The sequence below is a fragment of the Epinephelus lanceolatus genome, chromosome 15, assembly GCF_041903045.1.
Source record: "Epinephelus lanceolatus isolate andai-2023 chromosome 15, ASM4190304v1, whole genome shotgun sequence".
Lineage (NCBI taxonomy): Eukaryota > Metazoa > Chordata > Actinopteri > Perciformes > Serranidae > Epinephelus > Epinephelus lanceolatus.
Window position 1 is genome coordinate 16333699 of NC_135748.1, and position 22945 is coordinate 16356643.

Consider the following 22945-nt stretch of genomic DNA (forward strand, 5'->3'; position numbering starts at 1 on the left):
GGTCATATAGCTTCTCTTTGAAGAAATATTCAACTAATTACCTTGGAGAGTGGCCTCACAGGCAGAAAGCAGACTGTGGATTGTTAAGGCATTGTGAAGGAGTAAACTAAGGATGAGGATTTTCCATCCTGCACAAAAAACACACACATCCCAGTAAAAAAAAAAAAGAAAAAAAAAAGAAGGTTGGGTCATTGTTCCAACCTGCGAAAGATAAAGAGCCGTATAACCTGAGAAGATGGAAGAATGACGACTGGAGAGGGAAAGTGCAAAAGGCTGGCATAATGGAAACATATAAAAGAGTGACTCCACCTGCCGCTCAAGACTCTTGTTCATGGGTCATGCCAGTTCCGGACATGTCAGTCACTCTTAAAATCTAAAAACTTGGTTATCAAATGGCATTCACCACCCCTAACATTTTGGCTATTCATTAGTGTATATGTTGCCTTTGTCCTCACAAGCTCTCAAGCTCAGCAGCCAAACAGCAGAAAAAACAGACATGCAGATACTCATGCTGGCAGTGTGCTTTGCCTGGCACATTCATTCATCTCCTCTCTTGGAGTGTGCGAGGCCTGGCAGCCCATCAGTGCCAGAACTCCAGAGGCAGCGCTTATCTCCTCTCATAGATCATGCCTTTGTGCTGTCTGCTCCTCTGCTAAGGAATGCCAGGTAAGGCTTTTGTGGCCCAGCACAGGCTCGGTACTGTCCCACCCACCCCCCACCCCCTGAGGCTCACAGAGGCAGGCAGGCCTGTGGCTGGCCCCCCTTTGGCACTGAGAGTCACACTGGGCTAATTCACTTGGCGTCGGGTAACAGACATCTGTCACTCAGGATTCCCCCGGGGACACACAGACAAGGCCTGATATAGGGGTGGGGGGCCAGGGGATGTGATGCACTGTGAAACGCACACAAGCAGGCACATACTTACACACACCCAACTGTAAACAACATACGCAGGGTGTGTTGCAGGATAATCAAAAACCAAATGCCTTTCTTTGTAAATGACTATCATACAGGGACCTCATAATTACTCAAAAACAACAACTTTTAAAATATGCCAGTGTCTTAAAAACAATAGAAACTAGTCTTCCATCCAAATGAAACCTCCTCGGGGGAGGTTTCTATAGCAACCGCCAGAGGGGCAGCGTGGTTCTGGTAAGGCGGTGCTGTACATGCTGTCCGAGGAGGAGCGTTAAGGCGTTAAGGGAGATCAGGTTTCTCCCTCCAGGGGCCATCCCGACTCTGCCCCCCATCTCACCCCCCAACTCTGTGCTGCTGGCATTCACATGCTAATTCATCTCCATTGGTGATTACACTCCCTTTAAACCAACTGACAACTACAGCTGGAGTCAGGCTCTTAACGGCACACTGTTGGATGGATGGGTGGAGGGATGAGAGTGAGTATGTGTGTGTGGGTGTGTGCGTGTGTTTGTGCTGGTTTCTGTATGCACTTGTATGCATTAGTTGAGGGTGCTCTTATTTTGGCTTTCCTTGTGCTCCATAAAACGGTAGTGATAGATGATGACACATTATCTTTGCTCCTGCCCAAAACAGCCCCACACAACCTCCCATGCTGCTCCAGGCTGTGAAACAGCCCCAACCTAATAGCTGTATGTAAATCAGCCAGCCCATAAAGATCAGTGTCAGCACTCAGCTGTGTACGTTGGCTGACGTGACAAGCACGCCACATGTCTCAATGAATTTACCCAAATGGGCCACTGGTGGTGCTGGAAATTTAAGCTCAGTGGTGTTAGACATCTAATGAAATCATCATGAAAACACAGCTAAATGTATGCTCTTAATGGTGTCAGCTGTACGAGTAATCAGTGGTTGATTCTTAAAAAAACCCTTCCATTTCTCTGATGAGCCGTGCCCGTATAGAATAGTGAACAGTAAATAAAGCAGAAGGCATGAGGAGTAAAGGATACAAGCTCTGGTAGAGAGTCAGCCGGGACTTGACAGCTCTGCTGGCATTGATACAGGTGGCCCGCACCAAGCTCGGCAGCAGCGTCCCAGTGATGATGGCGCCATTAAACAAAGGCCCAAAGAAAGGAACCTGGAGAAGTTGAGAGGGAGAGTAGAAAAAAATAAGAACACGAGGCATCAAAACTTCATACTGATCCAAAGTTAATTTGGCAGTGTCCTGTCATTGTATATGTGAGTAACCCCAAAATTAGAAAGGGTTGATTAAAAATCTTTTTGTTCCTCTTTTTTTTTTTTTTAACCGTTTCTCCATCTGTTTAGGGCAAGGGTTCAAGTTGAAATTGGATTTTTACCTAACTTTGCATGACAACCACACATATCTAATGTGAATCAATGTTAGGCAAATGAAATTAAAATGACAATCAATACTAAACAATGCCCTCGTATTGAGCTACCGAACAAATACAAAGGGGCAATATGCATTTTAGCGGCAGCGTGTGAGTGTGTGTGGGTACACACGTCTGTTCATGCATATTGGAAGGGGGCCCTTAATCACTGGAGCTCAATGGTCGTTGACCTGGAAGTTGACGTGAATGTCAAAGTCTCCGAGAGGTCCGGCTGTCTTCAACTTGGCAGTTCAGCTCGTATAATAACCAGTCAAATTATACAATGAATGGATTTTAACCAGAAATAATGCAGACCAATTAACTTAATCTCACGCTAGAAAACTGAGGTGACACTGTGTGAACTAACATCAGAAACCTGAGTAGATAGCTTTACAGGTTCTTGAAAGGGAAGTAGTTAACTTTGAATTTATGGAAAATCCTCTGGATTGTATGGGGTGTGGGGGGGCAGCCTCTGCCTTTCTCACAACTGTGCGTTGGCTGTAGAAACCCTGTATTGGGTTGAGGTTGTTTACGCACATGCAATCATTGAAGTATATAAACTTAAATTGTCACCTTTTATGTGGATGTCCTACAAGTGTTGATGGTAAATGTATTCCACTGAAGCAATTAAGTTCTCAGTGCGTGCTATATTTACCAACAAAGCTGAGTCTGCAGCTGCAAAACCTGTTCTTTCTGCATCCAGCACCATCATCTGACGTGACAAGCAGGAAGTACTACAAGCTAGTTCAGCTTAGATTTTGCCTCTGGGTGGCCAGGGGGCATAGTCTAGATGCCACTCAAAAACAGAACTTCCTTGTTCTCTTCACCTGTATTGCAAACTAGCTCTGTCCCAAAAATATGAATGCAGAGGCTGTTATGAATGAAAATACATTTCAGTGTTTTGGCTGACTTGGACTCAGCCTATTTATTTGAGCCAGAGTATAAGACTGAAGAAATGCAGCGGAGAGAGCCTGAGGCTGCATGAGCTGTACAAGAGGTTATGTCCGGTGAGGACCCTCCAGACCCTGAGCTGCTGGGTGCAAACAACGACTGGTGATGCCTTTGCTCAAACTGCCTTCCGAAACAAACAAACTGAATCATTCTGCTGCAGTGAATGAAAGCTTGCACGCAATGTATCCTGATACATGTAGGCACCACCAGATTGGCTCGGGAACGCGAGAACGCCACTTTTTTTTTTTTAAGCACTGAGGAATTTATTGCTGCAGTTGACTACATCCACCATCAACGCTGATTGGACATCCACAAAAGAGGTGGCAAATTTTCCCTTCAATGTAACCTTGCTTTTGTGTATTACGGGTTAAGTTGTCATACACATCCAAAAAGACAGTTGAAACAACAGGTAAACATCCTTATTGACTTTAACTGTCAAACAAAAACAATCCAAACAGTCTCTCATAAAGTCTTAATAAATGCAGTTAGCTTTATTAGCTTTATGAGTAGGATCATTTTCATCCACATGAAGATGAAAATACACTGTCACTATGATCATTTATATTGGTAATAAAGATTATCTGTAAAAGAGTAAAAAACTGCCAAAAATGTGAGAGGGAAATAAGGCACGAATTAACATCAAATGAAACAAATACACTCCACTTTAGTGACACATGACGGCCAATTCTCCACAGGGCTGATCTATGACTATCAAAACAGAGCTGAGATTTAAATGTTGTACTGATAATCAGTGTCTGAACAGTGAGGACTACAAAACAGAATATATTATGAATTTTATTTTTTTTACATCTGAATAGTTTTCACATAGAAAATATTGTGGCTATATCTGGACATCTAAAGGTAGCCATTCTCAGACAAAGATATTTCACTATCCTGTGGAAGGCCACACATCGAGTGCATACTACAGAGTAGCCAAGATGAAAGCTAGCCAGGAAAAGATAGTAACCATCTCTGAGAGCACATACCCACAGTGTGGGTAATAATGCACAGCTGGAGTAGGTGAAACTGAGAGCCTTCAGACAGAAACCATAACAGCAGAAAGGACCTTTACAACTCACGGCAAAGTCTGAACAGGATGCAAAGAGATGGGATTGTTGTGTGTGAATGTTTGTCTTGTAATGTTGTGTGACTGATGGGATGTGATGTAAATTCTGTCTTTGTTCAATGTAAATGACATTGATATGTATTGAGCTTCCCACCGTGCAGTACTGAAATTTCACTGACTTCTGCAGTGTGGTCCTTAATAAATGATTGATTAACTGTTTTAACTTGTGAACAGAGACTTTTAATTAGTGCAGTGCTGAAAATAGCCTGAGTGTTTTTCTGCTTATTGTGCCTGGAAACTGAGACTTTGTCATTTTAGTGTAAAGGAAATAGAAGCTAATTTAAAGCAGCTGTGCGGAACTTTTTACCATTTATAAAACTGCCCCTAGTTCGTATCACCCCCCCTTAAAGATCCGCATATTTATTTGAACCCAACAGCGACAAAAAAGCTTTTCTCTATATGGCTATTTAGCGTAGCCTGGCTTGGGTCGGACACAGTGGAAGTCAGCAAACTAGAATATGGCACCCGGAGGTGGAAGTAAGTCTGCACGCCCGCAGCGGCCCACAGCCATTAAACCACAGAAGAAGAAGTAGCCGTGTTTACAGAGTGTGTTCTTGGAGTAAGCGGTACTGCTGAACACATGACAGTTTTACCAGAGATGTATCTATAAGGACTTGGTTGTACTTTTGATGTCATGGCGGACAACGAAGGAGCACCATCTAAAAGAAAAAGAAAAAGAACAGAAGAAGGCTAAACGGGACAGTGATAGGGCTCTTGTAAACCTCGGTTTGGCATTCACCAAGTGGAGAGAGCTGAGAGATTTGAAAGGTTTTAAAACTGATCCCGAGTTAGCCCTTTTCCTAATTGACAGGTATATAATTTTTGTTTTTATTTAGAGAATATACCGCAACTTGTTAGACGTTGTTTCACTTCAATATATGATGACATGGAAGTTATAAGCAAGCTAAATGTAACGTTAGCTGATGTGAACTGCTTTTGTCTAGTACAAACGCTACAAAATTATCTGTGACTGTGACCACGAAAACAAATATACAGCAGGCAGTTTATAAGAAATTCAGAGCTACACCAGAACATTTATGAACAGGTCTTACTTACTACTAACTTGTGTGTAACGTTAGCATGTTTCCACTAATTACTTGGACTGACCTGACATTAGTAACGTTAGCTTTGCAAGTGAAGGCTGCAGGTAACAGCTTTGCTGCGTTAGGATTAGATCAGAACAGAAACACGACAGGAGAATTTACTGAGTAATTTTGCTGTTTCCACTAATTACTTGGACTGACCTGACGTCAGTAACGTTAGCTTTGCAAGCAAAGGCTGCAGGTAACAGCTTTGCTGTGTTGTCTCCAAAACAAATGCATGTGGTAATTGCCGGTTGCAGTTGAGATTTTACGAATGAAGCCAAATGCCGGCTGCAGTCAGAATTTTACGACACCAGGCTGTGGGTGTCATACTGCTTCGACCAAAGGGGGCACTATAATCGACGAAAACGTAAAGTTCCGCACAGCTGCTTTAAAAAATGTTTGATCACACGCAGTTAAAGTAACTTCCCACCTCCAATGAGCTGATGCCATTGTATGTGTACAGCTGACGATGAGGCTGGGCAATGTATGAATATTATATTGATATCATCAGGGGTGGGCTGGCCATAGGTAGGTTCGGGAGTATTCCCGAACGGCCGGTCTGTTCCAGGCCGAACCGGCCAGTGGTCAAAACGTGTTTTTTTTACCCCATAAAATGCAGCCGCAGTTGAGCGCAGCAGCCTGCACTCGCAGCCGCAGGTGGCAGTGGCACAGAGTGGAACGTCAGACTGGGTCAATCTAATATTTTGCATATTAAGGGGGGATACAAGCGGTTAGCAAGCACTGCCTACATGGCCCTATCATCCCAGACAGGTAGGGCCGGCCTGAACCCAGCCTGAACCCGCGGGTCCGGTCGGGTTTGTCGGGAAAAAAAAATAATATGCAAATGACTCGGGCTGGGTCGGGCCTCGGGCTTCCTTTTTTCGGGCAGAAAATTAGGCTAATGCTGGTGTGTCGGCCGCATCGTGTCTGGGCTTAAAAACCCGCAGGCCGGGTCGGGTCGGGTTGTAATTTTCAGGCCCATTGACAACTGTAGTTTGTGTTTTTGTATGTGTTTATCAATTAAAAATAAAATCCATACTGGCTGACCAGAAAAAAGCACAAATTTCTTTATTGCAAAAGAAAACATAGCCTATTTCAGGAGAGAGTCTGTGATCAAAGTTAAAAAAGATAACATTTGAATATATAGGCTATACATCCTGTTTTCCTGTTCTGTTTCTACATTAATATATAGCCATTTTTACCAGCTCAAGAAAAATAAATTTAAGTGAGTAATTCATTTACAGTGTGTGTGTGTGTGTCGCTTTTGTTATGTTGATTTTTATATTGTATTTGTGTTCTAACACTGTAAATTCTTTGCAAAAGTGCTATAACGTTTATCATTGTTGCTGTTATTGTTATTATTAGCTGACAAGGCCAGTGTCAGTCGTGGAGTTGTGGGACAGGATAATGCCAGTCATAGGAGTGAGGAGGAGGAAGAGACAGATGAGGAGGGACAGGAGAAGGAGGAGGAGGAGATGGAAGAGGAGGTGGAGGAGAAGAAGGAGGAAGAGGAGGAGGAGGAGGAACAGGAGGAGGAGGAGAAGGAGGAAAGTGGAGTAGGAAAACAGTGCCAGGTACAGGTGCAGTGTGCAGGACTGGGTTGGCAATAGGTCTTTGCATAGGATTATATTAAATTCAATACACTCTACTGACTGACTAATCTGTGTGTGTTGTGTTTAATATCATTAGATTGTTTTTATACTGCAAATAAAGTATTCGTGTTAAAATTACGGTTCTACTTGTGTCCGTCGTGCGATCAGAAAAAAGGCCTCTCCAAATCAAGCTGAATTTCAACCACAGCCCGCCCCTGGATATCATGATATGAAACTAGATACATTGTTGATTTTGGATATCATTATATCACAAGCGTCAGTGTAAATTTGGCTTTGATCTTAAGTTTTTATTTGGGTTTTGTGCAGCCGTCAGCCTGAAAGCAACCAAACATTATTTGCTGTACATCTACAATGACAGTTAAGTGTCTTCTGTCGAGGTATTTGTTCAAAGATATCGTGATTTTTGATTTTCTCCATATTGCCTAGCCCTAGCTGACGATAATCTCAACAAAATCCACTGAATGCGGTGGTTTACCTGTGGTTTCTTCATGATCTGGATGAAGAACATGTGATTCTTCATTGGGTAGATGATAATCAGCACGTCTCCAAAGTCGGTTGGGATGATGCCACGACGGTAGTCCCTGGAGTGCTCTGACCACACTATGTGCACCTCGTCATTTCCCAGGTGACGCAACTGCCAAACAAACAAAATCAGTCTAATCAAGTGCCTTGTGAGTGCACGTAGTTTTCATCCCTATGGTGATGATGACAAGAACACATATTTAGTGAGATGTCGCGGGGGTTTATCTAGCAGGTACCTCTGGCCCACACCTCGAGAGGGCTGAGGAGTGAACTGAGGTATAAGAGGTATGTAGAAGGAGATGATAAACATTTAGTGTAAAGTGCCATGACTGGCTTTTGTCCCTGCATACAGCATTATCTTATTTAATGCGTTATTCCATTATAAGCACCACTGGTCTGTCCTAAAGATAAAAACGTAATTGCAGCAGGTGCAAGTGCAAGGTGACTGCCTACGACTAAATCACAAACTTTGTCTGAAAACAATGGTTTAAACAGGGGCCTGGGCTCTGCTTTTGACTCTTTTTATAGATTTTTCATTACAAATTCAAATTGCAAACACAAAATGAACAAAATTGGGCATTTCAAAACCAAATAATTTAAATCCAATTGACTTTCCCCATCAGAGATTAAATTGCTTCCCATTTCCACTCTATTCACGAACCCAAATGAAACTGGGCAGGACAAGAAGGTATACTTAAATGAAAGGAAATTGTCTGATGCTAGTTTAAAATAGGTAAACAGCTTTCCCCCACCCCGAGTAATATAAAGGGACGCAGCCACATTATATTCTCTGACAAGTGTAGATCACTTATTAGCTGGTAGCCCAGTGATGTGTTCTGGGGTATCATGAACACTAAAAAGTGAGCCTCTACTCAGAAGAAAACATCTGCCAATGTACTGTGGGCCTAATGAGCCATTAAGAAACATGCCCTCGCCACCAAAAATGCAATTAGCACATTCTATTATAAGCCCTTAATTATGGTAATATGGTAATCTTAAACAAATCCACGGCATGCTGATTACTGGAGCTCGCCAGTTCAGTCTGTCTGTCCAAGGATCAGCAGGTACCAACCAGGTCGGTCACTGGGACAATTTCAGAGAAAATGTTGAATATGCATTTGCGGTAGACAATCAACACCGGGATGTTAATTTGGGTTAAGATATTAGCATTTGGATGAGCTTAATCACAAGTTTAATGAGGATGCTTATGCTCGAGTCAATCATTTTCTACACCAATCTATTCACTCCCTTGTTAATCACATCCAAATGTTTGAGACTTCTTTTATAAAATGTGATTCAAGTCAAAGGCTCTTGTCCAATTAGCCCTCTTTGACCTCCCACCCAGCCAATGGGCTTCACACACACGAAGACAGCAGACCAGAGGACCCCAGAACACAAGAGGCTCCTTATAACAACAACCTGCAGCAGCCCAGTTAAGCTGCGGTGCCTGGGGGTGAATGTGATAGCTAAGGCACCCGTCTATTTCCCTCTCTCTCACAGACACACACATAACACACGCACGCGGTCTACATGGCCTGACCCCAACCCTGCAGGTCGCTTTTATAACTGCATTATTGAAGCCAGCTGCTGCTGCTGCAGCCTGCACTGCCCTAAAACCCACAATTGGATTGAGGAATTCATGGTTTTCCCTCTTTTCTTTTTGGTTTAGCTTGTTTTTTTTTCTTTACCCTCCATCATCTTCAAACAGGCAATCTGCCCAGCGAGAGCTCCCCCATCCGTTGCTCCCCCACAGTATGTCTCTATAGTTACAGGCAGTAAAGTGGGTGACTGCTGGACTAAAAGTGTTATTTTTAAATTGACAGGGAAACATCCTACTTGGACACAGACGAAGCCTGCTTCTCAATCCAATTCTTCATACCACTTTCTTTTCTCTCTGCCCTGCCATCTTTTTTTCTGACACATCCATGCATGCAGCCAGCCTGCCAATTTCTGTGCTGCCTGTGGCTGGTGTGGAGATCTGTGCAAGGTGAGCATGAGCAATTACAGAAGTTCCCGTGAAATGAATGGAAGAAGAGTGGCAGCACACTCCACTCTGGGCATGGTCGCCCCTCCAGCGCCTCACTCTGGCCAACCAAAGTCAAAGTCTTCACTCAGGCTAACTAATTTTTGCAGTCACTAAGCACAGGTTCAGGACGGGTTCGGAATGAGCAGGGGGTTATTTGTGAAACGGAGAGGGGGAAGGTCTGTGGAGGACTGGAGGGGGGCTGGATATGAGGAGAGCCTGATGAATTTCCCTTCTCAGCAGGGTACTCTATGAGAAGATTGGCAGCACGGGCAGGGGCCTTGCGGCTCATTTCTTCGTGCTAACTGCTACTCGTGCACTACGGCTCAGAATCCCACTGCAGAACCCAATCGATCGCTCCTGTGGCGGCAGCAGGAATTGGATAAAAGGATCCTGCCGGCATCCGGCCGGCGCCTGCCCTAGCAGGGAGAGCTAATGGCTGAATCCAGGCCCTGGTCACAGCACACAGGGAGGGGGGCAGGGGCTAGCAGAATCATAGTCATTACCACAGCGGCACATGCCCTCTCTTCACTCACGCGCCTGCGACTCTCTACTCCTCAGGCCTGCCTGGCCAGGGTCACTAATCAATGCCCGCACTCTGGAGTCACACCTCCTGATCACAGCTTAACACAGAGCTGAAGGCTACAACAACATACTGCTATGGGCAGGCAGGACTGTGTAGCCATTTCACTGCATCAAACAGGCAAAGCATTATTTTCTTCTTATTCTTGACATATTCTGGATCTGAGGTGAAATACAATACATATTACGATAATCCAAATGTCACTGACAGACAGAAGTTACAAACAGACAAAAACAGGGATTTTTTCTTTACCTTTTTGGTGAGGGAGTCATCAGAATCAGATGGCATACGAGTGGAGACGTGGAAGATAGCTTCCACAGTAGAGGTAGCATAGTAAGGAGCTGTAAGACCCGTGCTGCCATTCCTCTGGAGGCCACCCATAAAGCCACAGTGTGTGGCCAGGTCCACCTAAGGGATACGTGCACAATTTAGTGTGTTCTGAGTGTGAGCATGTGCATATTTAGGATCCATCTGTGGATACAGTGGGTGTGCTGATTTGAGGGTGTGGTTGTCGGTACCTCCCATCCCAGTCCAGACACAAAGTCTTCATATGCCTGGCTGCCTGTGCTGTTTGACAAGATGGAGCACTTGTCCTCTTGGCCCTCTCCAATGTAGAACACGGCAATCTTGTGTGTCTCTCGACTACAGAATAAAACACACAGTAGCCGATATTAAAAAGAACAACAGCAGCAGCCAATTTTATAAATGCAACTTGAGAAGCTTCTCACTACTCCGGTCACTTGAGATGAAAATGCTTTGAAATATGAATCCATTGACTCAAAACACTACACCTTGTTTATCAATGTAAATTGTGTGTGTAAGCGTAATTGAGTTGCTGAATAAAATCGGGAGAGCAGAATGTGAAAAAACAAGTTTGTCTGCAATTTTTCCCCCCACTATCTCTCCAGCTCTAACATGATTTAAAAAAGGATGGCAGCAAAGGCCCCGGTCTACTTTCCCTGTTGCCATGGCAGTACATCATGCTGGGGTAGATTTAGGGCATTTTGCTTGCGCACAGGTTGATATTGCCCAACCAAGTCTGGCCATCTGGGAGAATGAAGTCCAGTCCTGAAGGAAATCTTTAATAAGCTCCTGTCATTAGCAATATGTGGTGTACTTATTGATTGGACTGAGACAGACACAGTAAGAGCGGGACAGCAAGAGTGATAGGGGGAGACTTCCAGGGCTGTGATCAACAGGAGATGATACAAATTAGAAAGATCATCAGGGAGAAATGGTGGGAGGGGGCAATATAATCTGCTTGGAGCAACTGTATGATTTATAACCGCAGTTAATGTCACTTATGTAGAATCAGGTTTACCATAGAGTTGCTTTGACAGTTTGATGATAGATATACATTTGTACACATTAAATAAAAGTCAAGATCAAATTTATAAAGGTTATTACCACTGCCTGGAATCCAAGTTCTTCAGTTCCCTTAAGAGTTTGGAGTTTTTCTTCAACAAATGGAAACTTTTCCTGTTTGACAAAAACAGTCTCGATGAACAGTGATATTTTCAATTCTGTATATAAAAACACAATTCAGGAAACTGCCATACTGGCAGCAACATTTGAAAAAGTGGTATAATCTCCTGGCAAATTGTCAAAAAATAAAAAAATAAATAACAACACCAAAAAAACCAAAACAAAACTGTTTTCAACTAAAGTTTTGTTTGTTAGACAAGATTAACAAAAGCAAAAGGCACAGGTGCAAACAGCAATCTCCTACTAGCTGTGTGCACATTGCACCACCACCATTAAGAGGTGTAAGCTTTTAATTTACGGGGAAGCACAGCAAAGATGTGGCTCTGCAAGGTAGACCTTAGTGAAAACAGCTGGGCACTTTTACCCTGTGGAGAGGAGATTAAGTCACTCGCGACTCCAGCAGGCTTTTAACTTTGCTCTTTCTCTCTTTGTGTAACGAACTAACAGCTGAGTTACTTTGAGGATAAAGGTAGTAACTTGGGTTCAAAAACAGTATTAAGGCTGCAGGGATTCAAACACAATTGTGTGTGTAATTTTCTCTGTCATACTGTTAACATTTAAGATGTGGTTTGTAGACTGAATGATAAAGAAATAAGCAACAGACTCCTGTATGACTTCTTCCAACCCCACTCTCCTCCATTTGCCTCGTTCTCCTTCTACTACAGTGCAAATCAGGCCACTGATTACAGCCAATTTCAGATGGTAGTGTACCTGCGGTCCCAAGAGTTCATGCCAAGGTCATTAAGTAGCAGCCGACAGAAGTAGAAAGGAGCCTTTGGTTCCTGGTGGGAGGGTTCCCTCTGGCAGGCGGCCCGAAAGCTTACATCAGCATCCCACCTCCTCACTTGCTCGTCTTCCTGCTGAGTCTGACGCAGAATGGCCTCCAGTATGGCGTTCTCTTGCTCAAGGTTCATGCCATGGGGTGAAGGGGCTGGCTGGTTGAGCCTGAGTTGTGGCTGGGGCAGACATTCTGGGCTGCTGTGGCCCAGGTCTTCCAAAAGTGTATCCAGAATATCAACCTCGTCCTCCTCGCAGCAGTCAGAGAGAGAGTCCGAGGCTGAGCAGTGATTTTTGTACGGTCCCTTTGTTGGAGAGCTGGGCTGGTTTCTGCTGTGAGTGATAGTAGTGGTAGCAGAAAGAGGGCGGTCAACTGCATTAAAAACTCCCACATCAACAGAGTCTTCCTGGGTGGTGCAGTAGAGCATTGCTCCATCCCACGAGTATTTGCCAGAGATGTCCCGGACGATGACACGCACTTGAGATGAAGGCTGGGGCGGCTGTCCCACAGTGGGTGTCTCCGAAGGTATCTGTAGGTAGGACACCAGCGTGCTATCATTGAAGACAAACAGCTGCAGGTTGGGGCTTTTGAAGACCTCGGAGGACAGCTCGGACGACTCCACGTACGGGTTGTCGTGGTTCTCGCTCACGAGGCTGTGGAGAAGGGCTGGGCCACCGCTAAGTGGATGATGGCCAAGATGGTTCACTAGGTGTGTCATGACCATCCGCGCTGTCAGCGGAATCAGCTCCATGTTCCGACGTCGCTTTTCTGGTGGAAGAGTAAGGGCAAGAAGATAAAAATACTGAGACCATCTCTGAAGGAAAATACACGTGAGAAAGTGTAACACGTGGTCAATCGTTAAAGTTACTGATGGGTTTAGAATAATGCTGCCCATGGGACTATTTTTTATTATACGTCCAATGCACACTTTGCAAACCATATTTCAAAAGACCCACATTTGTGTGTAGACATGCTATCATCTCTGTTAGCTCTCTTTATACAAAGCCAAATCTCATTTATGATTACTAATAGGGGTACTTTATTCATTTCTCACAATAGCTTGGCCAGCACACCTCTAAGTAGGTAGCATCTAATCATGAGAGACAACTTTGAAAAGCCCATTGAGTCGTCTTACAATAGACAAGCGTTGAGACTGGCTGAGTGCTAATGAGAACCACCATCTTTACAGGCCGCGTAATAGGACTCTACTTAGTGAATTGCATTTATGTAAATGCACAGGTTTTTACTTCCAAGTGAAAGACATGCCATGCTTTATTCTGCAGTGATGTGGGAAAAACAAGAAGATGCACTCCTGCATTGTGACAGTACTATCAATACCATCATCCCCCATCAAAGTGGAGAAAGCTCTTTAGAAAGCAGGCCAAGCCGCATTAGAGATGCACTAGCCCTTTGATGTGACTTGATCAATATGAGGTGGGGGCATGAATATAACTAGGCCGGCACTCTTTGGTTTGCCCTTTTGATAGTGTTTTGTTATTTCAACTAAGAATCTGTGCAGCTGTGCACCAGAAAGCAGAGGTGTGGTGAAATTTTCCAGGCAAAAGCTACCGTTCAAATTTCTTACATTGTTTCAGTAGGCTACACTTTGTATTTGGGCTCTAAGGACTTTTCGGAAGTTGAGGACATCAGGGAGGGAGAGGAATACATTGCCTAATGGAATCACAAGGTCACAAAAAAAGAAGAAAAAAAAAAATATGGCATTTTTATTTAAACCCCATAATGGGTCTTCTCTCTAGGGCTGAGTACTAATGCGAACATTCCATTCCCTGTGATGGTTGATTTCCTTTTCATACTTTTAATAAGATATTGACATTTAATGGAGAGCCTCCAAATAGATGGGCTACTCAGAGTGTGCTCTTCCCTGTAATCCTTTTTTGGATTTTTGGGGGGAATATATAAGTCTCTGTGGTCTGTCAGAAGCACAGTAGGAGCTGAGATGAAGTAGTGTGTCAAAAAAGTGATCCTAGATAGTCATCTGGGGTTAAGCTAGGATGTTGACAGCTGCCAACCACCACTTTAACTCCCTCACACATGCATACATAAACACACATACTATGCACCCAATAACTCATCATCATCATCATCATCATCATCATCATCATCATCATCATCATCATTTTATCTGCCAGCCCAGTGCAATCCTCCACAAAGCGGGTCGTAAAAAGAGGCATCAGGATGGCATCATGCCCTTACCCTCAGCTACGGTGAGTAGGTTGCCGAAGTCCGTGGTGGTTGTCTGGTAAGGTGGTGGCTCGAAGCTCTTTACCTGACCCAACATGAGGTCATAGTCAGTGGACAAGTCTGACAAGCTGAGGAGGTAGTGGCTCTGTTGGGTGTGCAGGTTGGAGCCGGACACGCAGCAGTGCAGCACCTGATGAACATGAGCAAAAGTGTAGGATTTAAGATGCGTTTCCACCAAACACTTTTGGCATAGTACCCTTAGAATTGGTGCGTAACCTGTACAGACATGTAGCAACTAGTAGACCTGTGTGTCTTCTCCAAGACCGTACTCTTAAATGTAGAGGCGGTTGTTACGAGATAGTAACAGCCCGTCACTGCTCCATCCAGCTCTCGCTGTATTTACTCTTTACAGGTGGTAAATGGAATGAACTTGCACTTATACAGCGCCTTTCTAGTCTTCCAGCCACTCAAAGCCACTTGTCACATTCACCCATTCATACGCTGGTGGCTGAGGCTACCGTGCAAGGTAACACCTGCTACTCAGTTAACATTCAAACACATTCACACACCAATGGCCCAGCCATAAGGAGGAGTGTCTTGCTAAAGGATACTTTGACATGTGGACTGGTGGAGCCAGGGATCAAATGCCGATCTTCCGATTTGTGGACGACCTGCACTACCTTGTGAGCCAGCGCCGCCCCTGTGATGCAGCGGTATGCCAGCACCTCACTAATAATCCACGAAAAAAGTTTTCATGCCAACAAAAAAGAACAAGCTCGAGTGTTCTTAATCTGTCACAGTCAATGGGATACTTAAAACTAGAGTGTTTCTAGCTCCACGGGACAGAATGGAACAGTTCTACTGGTGCCTTACACAACTTACGACAATGGAAACGCAAAAATAACCATTTTAATGAACTGAATGGGACTCCTTGGTGGAAATGAGGCTTTCGTGATTCAGATTAAGTGTGCCTGGGCAGTTTTTCTACATCATGACAGTGATGGGCACTTTGATGACTGAACTTGAACTTTGATGTGCAAAGACATCGTCCTGCCAGATAATGGTGGTGTCTGTTGAGACGATGCACAGTGACACTCCTGCAGGCCTGCTCAAGACTGACATGATCCAGGAGCATATGAAAGGGGAATATATGCTCCATTTACATCATAAGGCGACGGAGGGAGGGAGGGAGGGAGGGAGAGAAAAGAGGGTCTTTATTGCCACTAATCCATTTCTCCTGTGATGTGTGAGTGTATCGATCTACATAACAGATGGCAGAGCATCCGTTGGCAGGGCTAGATAAGGCGCACTGGGGCAGTTGATTACAGCCATTGGACAGGTTTACACTGTTTGATTTAATTAAGACTTTATCCTTGTGCTCGGCTCCCACCACAAACATGCACTGTCTGCCACACACACAAACACACCTGTATACTGTATAATCTGAGTGGAGGTAAGGTGCCGCATGTGAGTGGTGAAGACATATGCCTAATGTATGCAAATGAGGGGGGCCTCTTATTCAGAGTAGAGCAACTTGGGTAAAGCCATGCAAAGGCTAATCCCATTCAGTACACACATACGCTCAAACTTGGCTGAGAGACGCTCTGAGAGGCAGGCTGGGCCCTGCCATCTGAAACAGTATTGTGTGGGGCAATGTAGACAGTATGTGGATGATTCTACCAAGCAGACCTCTGGGTGCATGGGGGGAGGGATTGGAGGCTTGAAGCTGAAAAGACCTGAACCAAACAGCTGCTACACCAAAGCCCCAAAGAGCTTCCTCTGTGGAGAGGTGGAGAGACAGAAAAAGGGAGGGGGGGGGGGGGGGGCCCACAGCTGTGCTTGACAACTAAGTGACTGCACTTCGCATAGCAACAGTTCCTGGAAGGTAACACACAGTGAGACAAGCATACTGAGCATACTGTAGTTAGAGGGGCATATACTGTATGGAGACATGAATATGCCGATGTGCACACATAAATCAAATAATAACAATGCAAACAGAGAAACACAGGTGTGCACATGCACAAATGTACCTGTCCTCCCTCTCTCTCTCTCCCTCTCACGCATATATACACACAGACACACACACAGACACACACACACACACACACACACACACACACACAGAGGGGTGGTGCAGCTGGCCGCTGAGGCAGGCTGAGAGAGCAGATGGAGAAGCTTGAGCAGAACTCCAGCAAACCGATGAAGTCTAATGCGATGTTGCCTTTTACGTCGATCTGCATGCTGTTAGTCACCAAAAAATAACTTTTCTCACTTTTCTCGTCATCTCAGCACAAATAGCATGATGATAACCTTTTTATTAGCAGGGTACACGTACTGTGCTGATGTGTGATGGCTCGGTATTTAATGATAAAACTGTAATTAAAGTAAGGTGAAGCATGAAAAATAAATGGACAACCCCTGCTACCCTGTCAGTGACACTGGCCAGTGATGGAATAAAAGCAAGATGTTTTCTATTAGGGAAGCTGTTCTCTGCTTGGTATGGAGAATAATTAGCGGGCAAGGTTATCTGTTGAAATGTACAGATTTCGGTCTTGATATTGTATTAATACTGTCACACCTTGTGATGCCTTGCTTAATATATTATTTCCAACAAAACCCAGAGGGGCCATGCCTTTTGTGTGCTGATAGACAACCAATCATGCCTAATTGTCTTTGCTTTCATAGCAGCTGCAGTCGCTCTCATATTAAGACATATTCCATTCAAATCTCCAGGACAAGCATTTATAGCCTGAGCTTATCAACTGGACAAAGGGTCCTGTTTGAATAATTGGACCATTTCTTATCAGGGGTGACATCCTTACAAAGATCTGCCGTTGACCGCATCTGCCCAGACAGGAGGGAATGAATAATACCTCATTCATTTGTGCCCGAAGCTTGGCCCTCATCCTCAGGGTCAGGCCATAAAATAAAAGTGCTAGAGGGACAAATACAGAGAATTAAACTGAATACTGCATATTTTGTCTGTTTTAAATAAATGCAGTAAATGCTACTACAAAGCAAGTTGCAGGGGTTTTCTGCAGATGATAAATACCAACAACATGCGTCAGCTATGGTGGGTGCTTCTATGCTGTTGTGCCACTATAATGTTAAATGAGGCATAGTCATGAGGTCACGGTGGAGGTGAGTCTAATTAAAGTGGCAAGCCCATTTGGTGGGGGTGGGGTGGGGGTGTCACAGCTGAAATTATTGTGTCTGGGGGAAAGCACTATAGATGTTTCAGAGGATATTGGGATGCACTCAGTAGTAAAAAGCTGCCATTCTTCAGGTTTGCAAAATGTCTGCTGAAACTTGTAAATGAGTCTACCCACCCTGTAGATGTAGTCCAGCAACGGGGCCTTGCGGGATGTGCGGTCTTCCAGCGAAGGCATGGTGATGGGTTCCAGCAGCAGACTCAGAGGAACGGCCATGCACCAGTCCAACAGGCAGAGCAGCAGTGATACCATCAGCTAAGGAAGTGAGAAAGAAGATTGGTCATCAAACATAAAAACAAACAATGTTGATAAAGCAAAAAAAAGAGCTAGAGAGTTTCCAGGAACAACAGTTAATAGATAAGGACTGCAAATACAGAAAAAGCAGAGACAGAGTGAGGTTTGGAGGAAAAGAGAACAAATCACTTCAGCGGAAACATTCCTCTGCAAATGCACCATTCCTACATGATAGATCAAGGGCCTTTAGATCTCAGCTGTTTCATGTCCCCCTCCTTTCCAACATGTACCTTTTTGTCTGCTTCCACTGTTGAGTGCTCGGCGCTTGGCAACAAAAAGGCTATTGTGGCCACAAAGATCTGTGTTGGGACAAAACAAGGAGAAAGATAATTGGATGACACGCTCCTATTCATCAGCTGAGTCAGGGCTGCGTGCTAAAATGGATGTGATGCCACAGGATGTAGAGTATGCATATACATGAGTAATGACTCATGTAAGACGTGCATTTAAAAGCTTAAGTGACTTGATAATAATTTCTCACTCAATTTCTTACTGTTAATATGTTCTCACAAGCCCCTAATGGCTACTGGCAGTTTAACTGTGTGTGTACGTGTGTGAGTGCACATGTGTGTGTACATTACCTCAATGATTTTCTTAGGTAGAGTGGGCTCCAACTTCTGGAGATGTTCCCAGTGAGAGATGAGCAGCTGAAATACGTCACAGGCCACTTGAGCCACTGCTTTGTTTCCAAACTGGACAGACAAACAAATAGGAGGACAGGACAAGAAGCGGTCAACAGTGCAACGGATTTGTCTCCTTTCATTATAAGCAGCATTGACATAGAGGTTTTTGAGGTTAAATCAATACGTTTCTGTTATACGTTATAATTCTTGAGGCTTTTTATTCTGACTGCCTTGACTGGCTGAGTGAAGATATTCTTGGCCCTACTTCTACAGATTCTTGCTTTCTTGTTTTACTAATAATATTTTTATCAAGAGACATTCTCCCTTGTTCCATAATGAACAAAAGCTGTTCAGAAAAATGCTTGCCTCTGAGGCAATTCTCATTAATTTTTTTCTGCTTTCTTCATGGAACCATATTGGTGCAAGCTGGCAAGCAATGTGAAAAAAGGCATTAACAAATTATACAGATGTGTGTGATGATGAAAACTTTATAACTGTATGAACAGAGTCTTCATCCACTTAGATGTTGAGTAATTTAATTAGGATAAAATCTGTGCAATATATAAATTTATTAATATCTGATATGTACATTCAGCTATGCATGACTCTAAGGCCCTTTGCCTACCAAAGTATTCTTTTCCCCGCCAAGCAGGGAGCATGTGAGAGGCACAGCATTTTTTCAAGTAAGTAGCTTTGGTGGCATCTGGTTGCTATGATATGGAATATACGCAGAAATAAAAATGTTGGTAGAAGGCAGAGTACTTGCTAAGGATAAAGGGAAAGCTGAAGCATGTACAGACAGAGGACGAACGTGTCAGTCTATGTGGGTTCATGAGAGGAAACATACATTAATATATATACAGTATATAACATATTTCTCCTCCATTGTTGTTGTTGTTGTTCAGCATTTGTACATGTAGGATGTTACAGTTACTCTTCGTGGTATTTGTCAATCCTCCATTGTGATTGGACGTTTTACCCAAAGTTGAACAATTTCCAAAAATCAGTCCTCAGGAGAAGAAAAAAAAAGAAAAAAAAAAGCAAACGGGCAGCACTAAGTGCAGAATGGACACTCAGCGCCTTGTCATGTTGCTGGTGTTTGTTGCATAGCCTAGATGCGCTGTGCACCCATAGCAAAGAATAGAAAAACGAAAATGCTGGCCTCAGGAAATAACACCTTGGTGGATACGGTCCCTAATGCTGACTTCATATGCTAATTGAATAAACAACTATAAAAATATTTTGTATGACATCTCTGATGTTGATGCTGTATTTACAGCCAGGACAAAATATATACTGACATAAATTCATATAAACACACAAGTACAGAAATAATATAAAGTGTTTTGACTGTGATGTGTTGAGCCAGAACATTTATCGATTTCCATTTTCCAGACTTCAGTGTTGTCACAGGTACATTTGTCTTTCAGACTTCTTGGAGGGGAACACTTACAATCTAGTTTATTACTAGTCCCATGTTAAATCTGTGTCACCAAAATACCAAACTTCATAAAAGGCAGAGAGACACTGCTGGTCGAAGATGGGGAAAAAGTTCAGGCACTCACTGACTGTGACAAAATTCAGAGTGATTTCCCATAAATTTAGTTTTTCACTTACTGTGCATGTAATCAGCATAATTTCATTTCCACTCCAAACCATGGCTCATTTTCTCCACACTCATTGCAGGAAAGAATTGAGCTGTTGACAATTTTCTTTCAAATGTGGATTTCTTTAGTGATTTGAAATTCTTTGTGGAGAAATAGAATTTTCCATTTCTTCCAGCTGAATGCCTCTCAACATGTAACAAGGGCAGACAATGTGGGGAGTGCAGAAATGGCCAAACACAAAAAGGGGCTCTGAGAGTTCAGCACCTGCTTTTAGAAAAGAGACTCTCAGTGCCACTCTTCCCCCTAGATCCCCCACACAGCCTATACCCTCTATTTTGGGGCTGGCTGAGTCTGTGTGTCAAGTTGTACAGGGGAGTGATTACTGCTCCATTAGAGAAGGGGGGGTCGTCGAGCAGGAAGCTGGGAGATGTAGCTGCTTAAATTGGCCCACATCTACTGAGAGCGAGCAGCCTGGAAATTACGCCACCGCCCCAAACCCTTTTCCATGAAAAAACCCCCACAAAAAAACAAAAAATTGCCACCACTGGTTCTCTGCATCTCTTCACTCAGGGAGAAAAGAGGGCTCTTCCAAAATATGCACGAGTAACATCACTGGACATGTTTTATTCTCACAGTTTTTGTCCACTCGCTATGTTGAAATTGTCCTGCAGTCCTTTCATGTAATCAACTATCATTTTTGTTAGTGCTAATACACTATAGGGCTTGTGTGGTAAAATGAACAAACAGACTGATGAAATCCAGGCTTCCTGCATCAATGTGTTTAAAGACGCTGTAACTAACAGTAATTTACTCTATTCAGAATATTTGGCTACAGATGCAATGGTCAACACAGCCCGTGATTCAATTGCTTTTGGAAAAGTGCAGTTGTACTCTCTAAATCATATTGTACACACAAGTTAGCAAGTTAGCTTCCTTGCCTCAGAGGGTCACTGACCTTTAGTGTTACTCCCAGAACATTGATGGCATCTTTGACCTGGTGGTGGATGTTCTTCTGCGTCAGCTCCTCACAAACCCACAGACCCAGACTGCACACAGCAATGCACCTGAATGACAGGGTCAAAGCTTATGTTAATTCAGACTTCAAATTTTCCAAAATGGCCTTGCATCACCGGACCATTTCACAAATGTGAATTAATTTAGAACCTCTCAGCTCATTTTCGATTTCACTGGCCATGGACCAAAATGCCTCTAGACGCAACTGGATAGACCTACAATCAATGAGTGTTACGACAGATGTGATGTGTGAACGACAGTGATGTAGCGCTCAGCGACAGGCAAGTGTAAACAGACTACAGCGTGCAGAGATGAGCTGTGATGGTGTTGCATGAACAAGTGTTTCTGTTTTTGTCGTCGGGGTTGGGAAACAGAACGTAAACACAAAGTTCCACATTAGGTGCAGCCATCTTGGTTGTTTTTGAAAACGCCTCAATGGTGCTCCTCTTTACTTAGCAAGGTTTATGTTTGCCGTTGTGTCCCTACCACAAGCCAAAAATGCTGTCACGTATTTTGCATTAAGAACAAAGACTCGGCAAGTTGTCCGTTAGGGTATTGAACCCACTCCATGTTAGATAAATGGCTGTGATTGACCCAAAGCTCGGTCGGCTGGAAATCTGTGTGTACGGGAGAGGGACCAGACAACTCTACCAGAGCAAATAAAAGACAAACTTAACTATGTTTTCATTAGTTTATAGTCATGTAAAGCTTAGAATGAACCCTTCATATCTACTACCTTGCCTGAATCTGAGCGTTCGTGATACCTCAGTAAAATAAGGTTGGTCACCATCATGTCCCTTCAGTCTTCCCCTGATGAAGAAGATCATTGACCCAATGCAGGGGCTGGATATTGCTTATCCACACGTATATGCACATTTCACCAGGTTGGACCAACTGTTGTCTGTAAATAACCAACCTGTTGACGGCTAACCATCTGATCTATGCTGAGATCTAGCTGGAGCCCATAGTCTGATACTACTCGACTCTAAGTTACTGCAGCAACCTACAACCCAAGCTAAAGTTAGCTTTCTTTTAGCAGTAACTGTAACGAGCATCATTGAACAATTTATCACACTGACTGTGAATATTCATGTGTCTTACATGCCCCAAATCTCAGTGTGAAAACTCAGCATTTCCCTGTTTCTCTTTATGTTACAGTGTTTCTTTTCCCAAAGGGGGACAAAGCATTGGTGATGATGAGATGCCGGTCTCTTCAGCATAGCATAATTAATTTAAACTGGTTTGTTTAAAGCACAAATTTGGAGACATATTTCAGCTTCCTTTGCATACGCTCTTGACGTCTTTGCTCGATGCTGGATCGTTTTGCCGGTCTGATGTATAGACAGTCTTACATAAGGAAAAAAAGGCATCACCAATATCATACCTGGCTCCTTCACAGTGTTCCTTTGTTGCCGTCTCTAGCAGGATGTTGACCAGATAATCCTGAACAGCAAAGACAACATGCTAAGTTTACTTTGTGTTCTCAAATGACAATGTAGGCCACTCAGTTCATTTAAT

The 22945-nt window shown here is 43.6% G+C and overlaps 1 protein-coding gene across 6 annotated transcripts in view; it reads right to left on the bottom strand.

Annotated features, from left to right (window-relative positions):
- Positions 1–22945, bottom strand: part of ralgapa2 (Ral GTPase activating protein catalytic subunit alpha 2) — a 110944-nt gene that overhangs the window by 29838 nt on the left and 58161 nt on the right. For all 6 annotated transcript variants that reach the window (XM_033643559.2, XM_033643562.2, XM_033643560.2 and 3 more), the window contains 12 exons: positions 22812–22870; positions 21369–21477; positions 18765–18875; positions 18414–18482; positions 18007–18144; positions 14687–14864; positions 12406–13240; positions 11617–11688; positions 10728–10851; positions 10462–10617; positions 7557–7715; positions 1926–2053 (listed from right to left, as the gene is read on the bottom strand). In XM_033643559.2, coding sequence (XP_033499450.2) covers positions 1926–2053; positions 7557–7715; positions 10462–10617; positions 10728–10851; positions 11617–11688; positions 12406–13240; positions 14687–14864; positions 18007–18144; positions 18414–18482; positions 18765–18875; positions 21369–21477; positions 22812–22870 — 2138 coding nt within the window. The remainder of the gene's footprint in view (positions 1–1925; positions 2054–7556; positions 7716–10461; positions 10618–10727; positions 10852–11616; positions 11689–12405; positions 13241–14686; positions 14865–18006; positions 18145–18413; positions 18483–18764; positions 18876–21368; positions 21478–22811; positions 22871–22945) is intronic.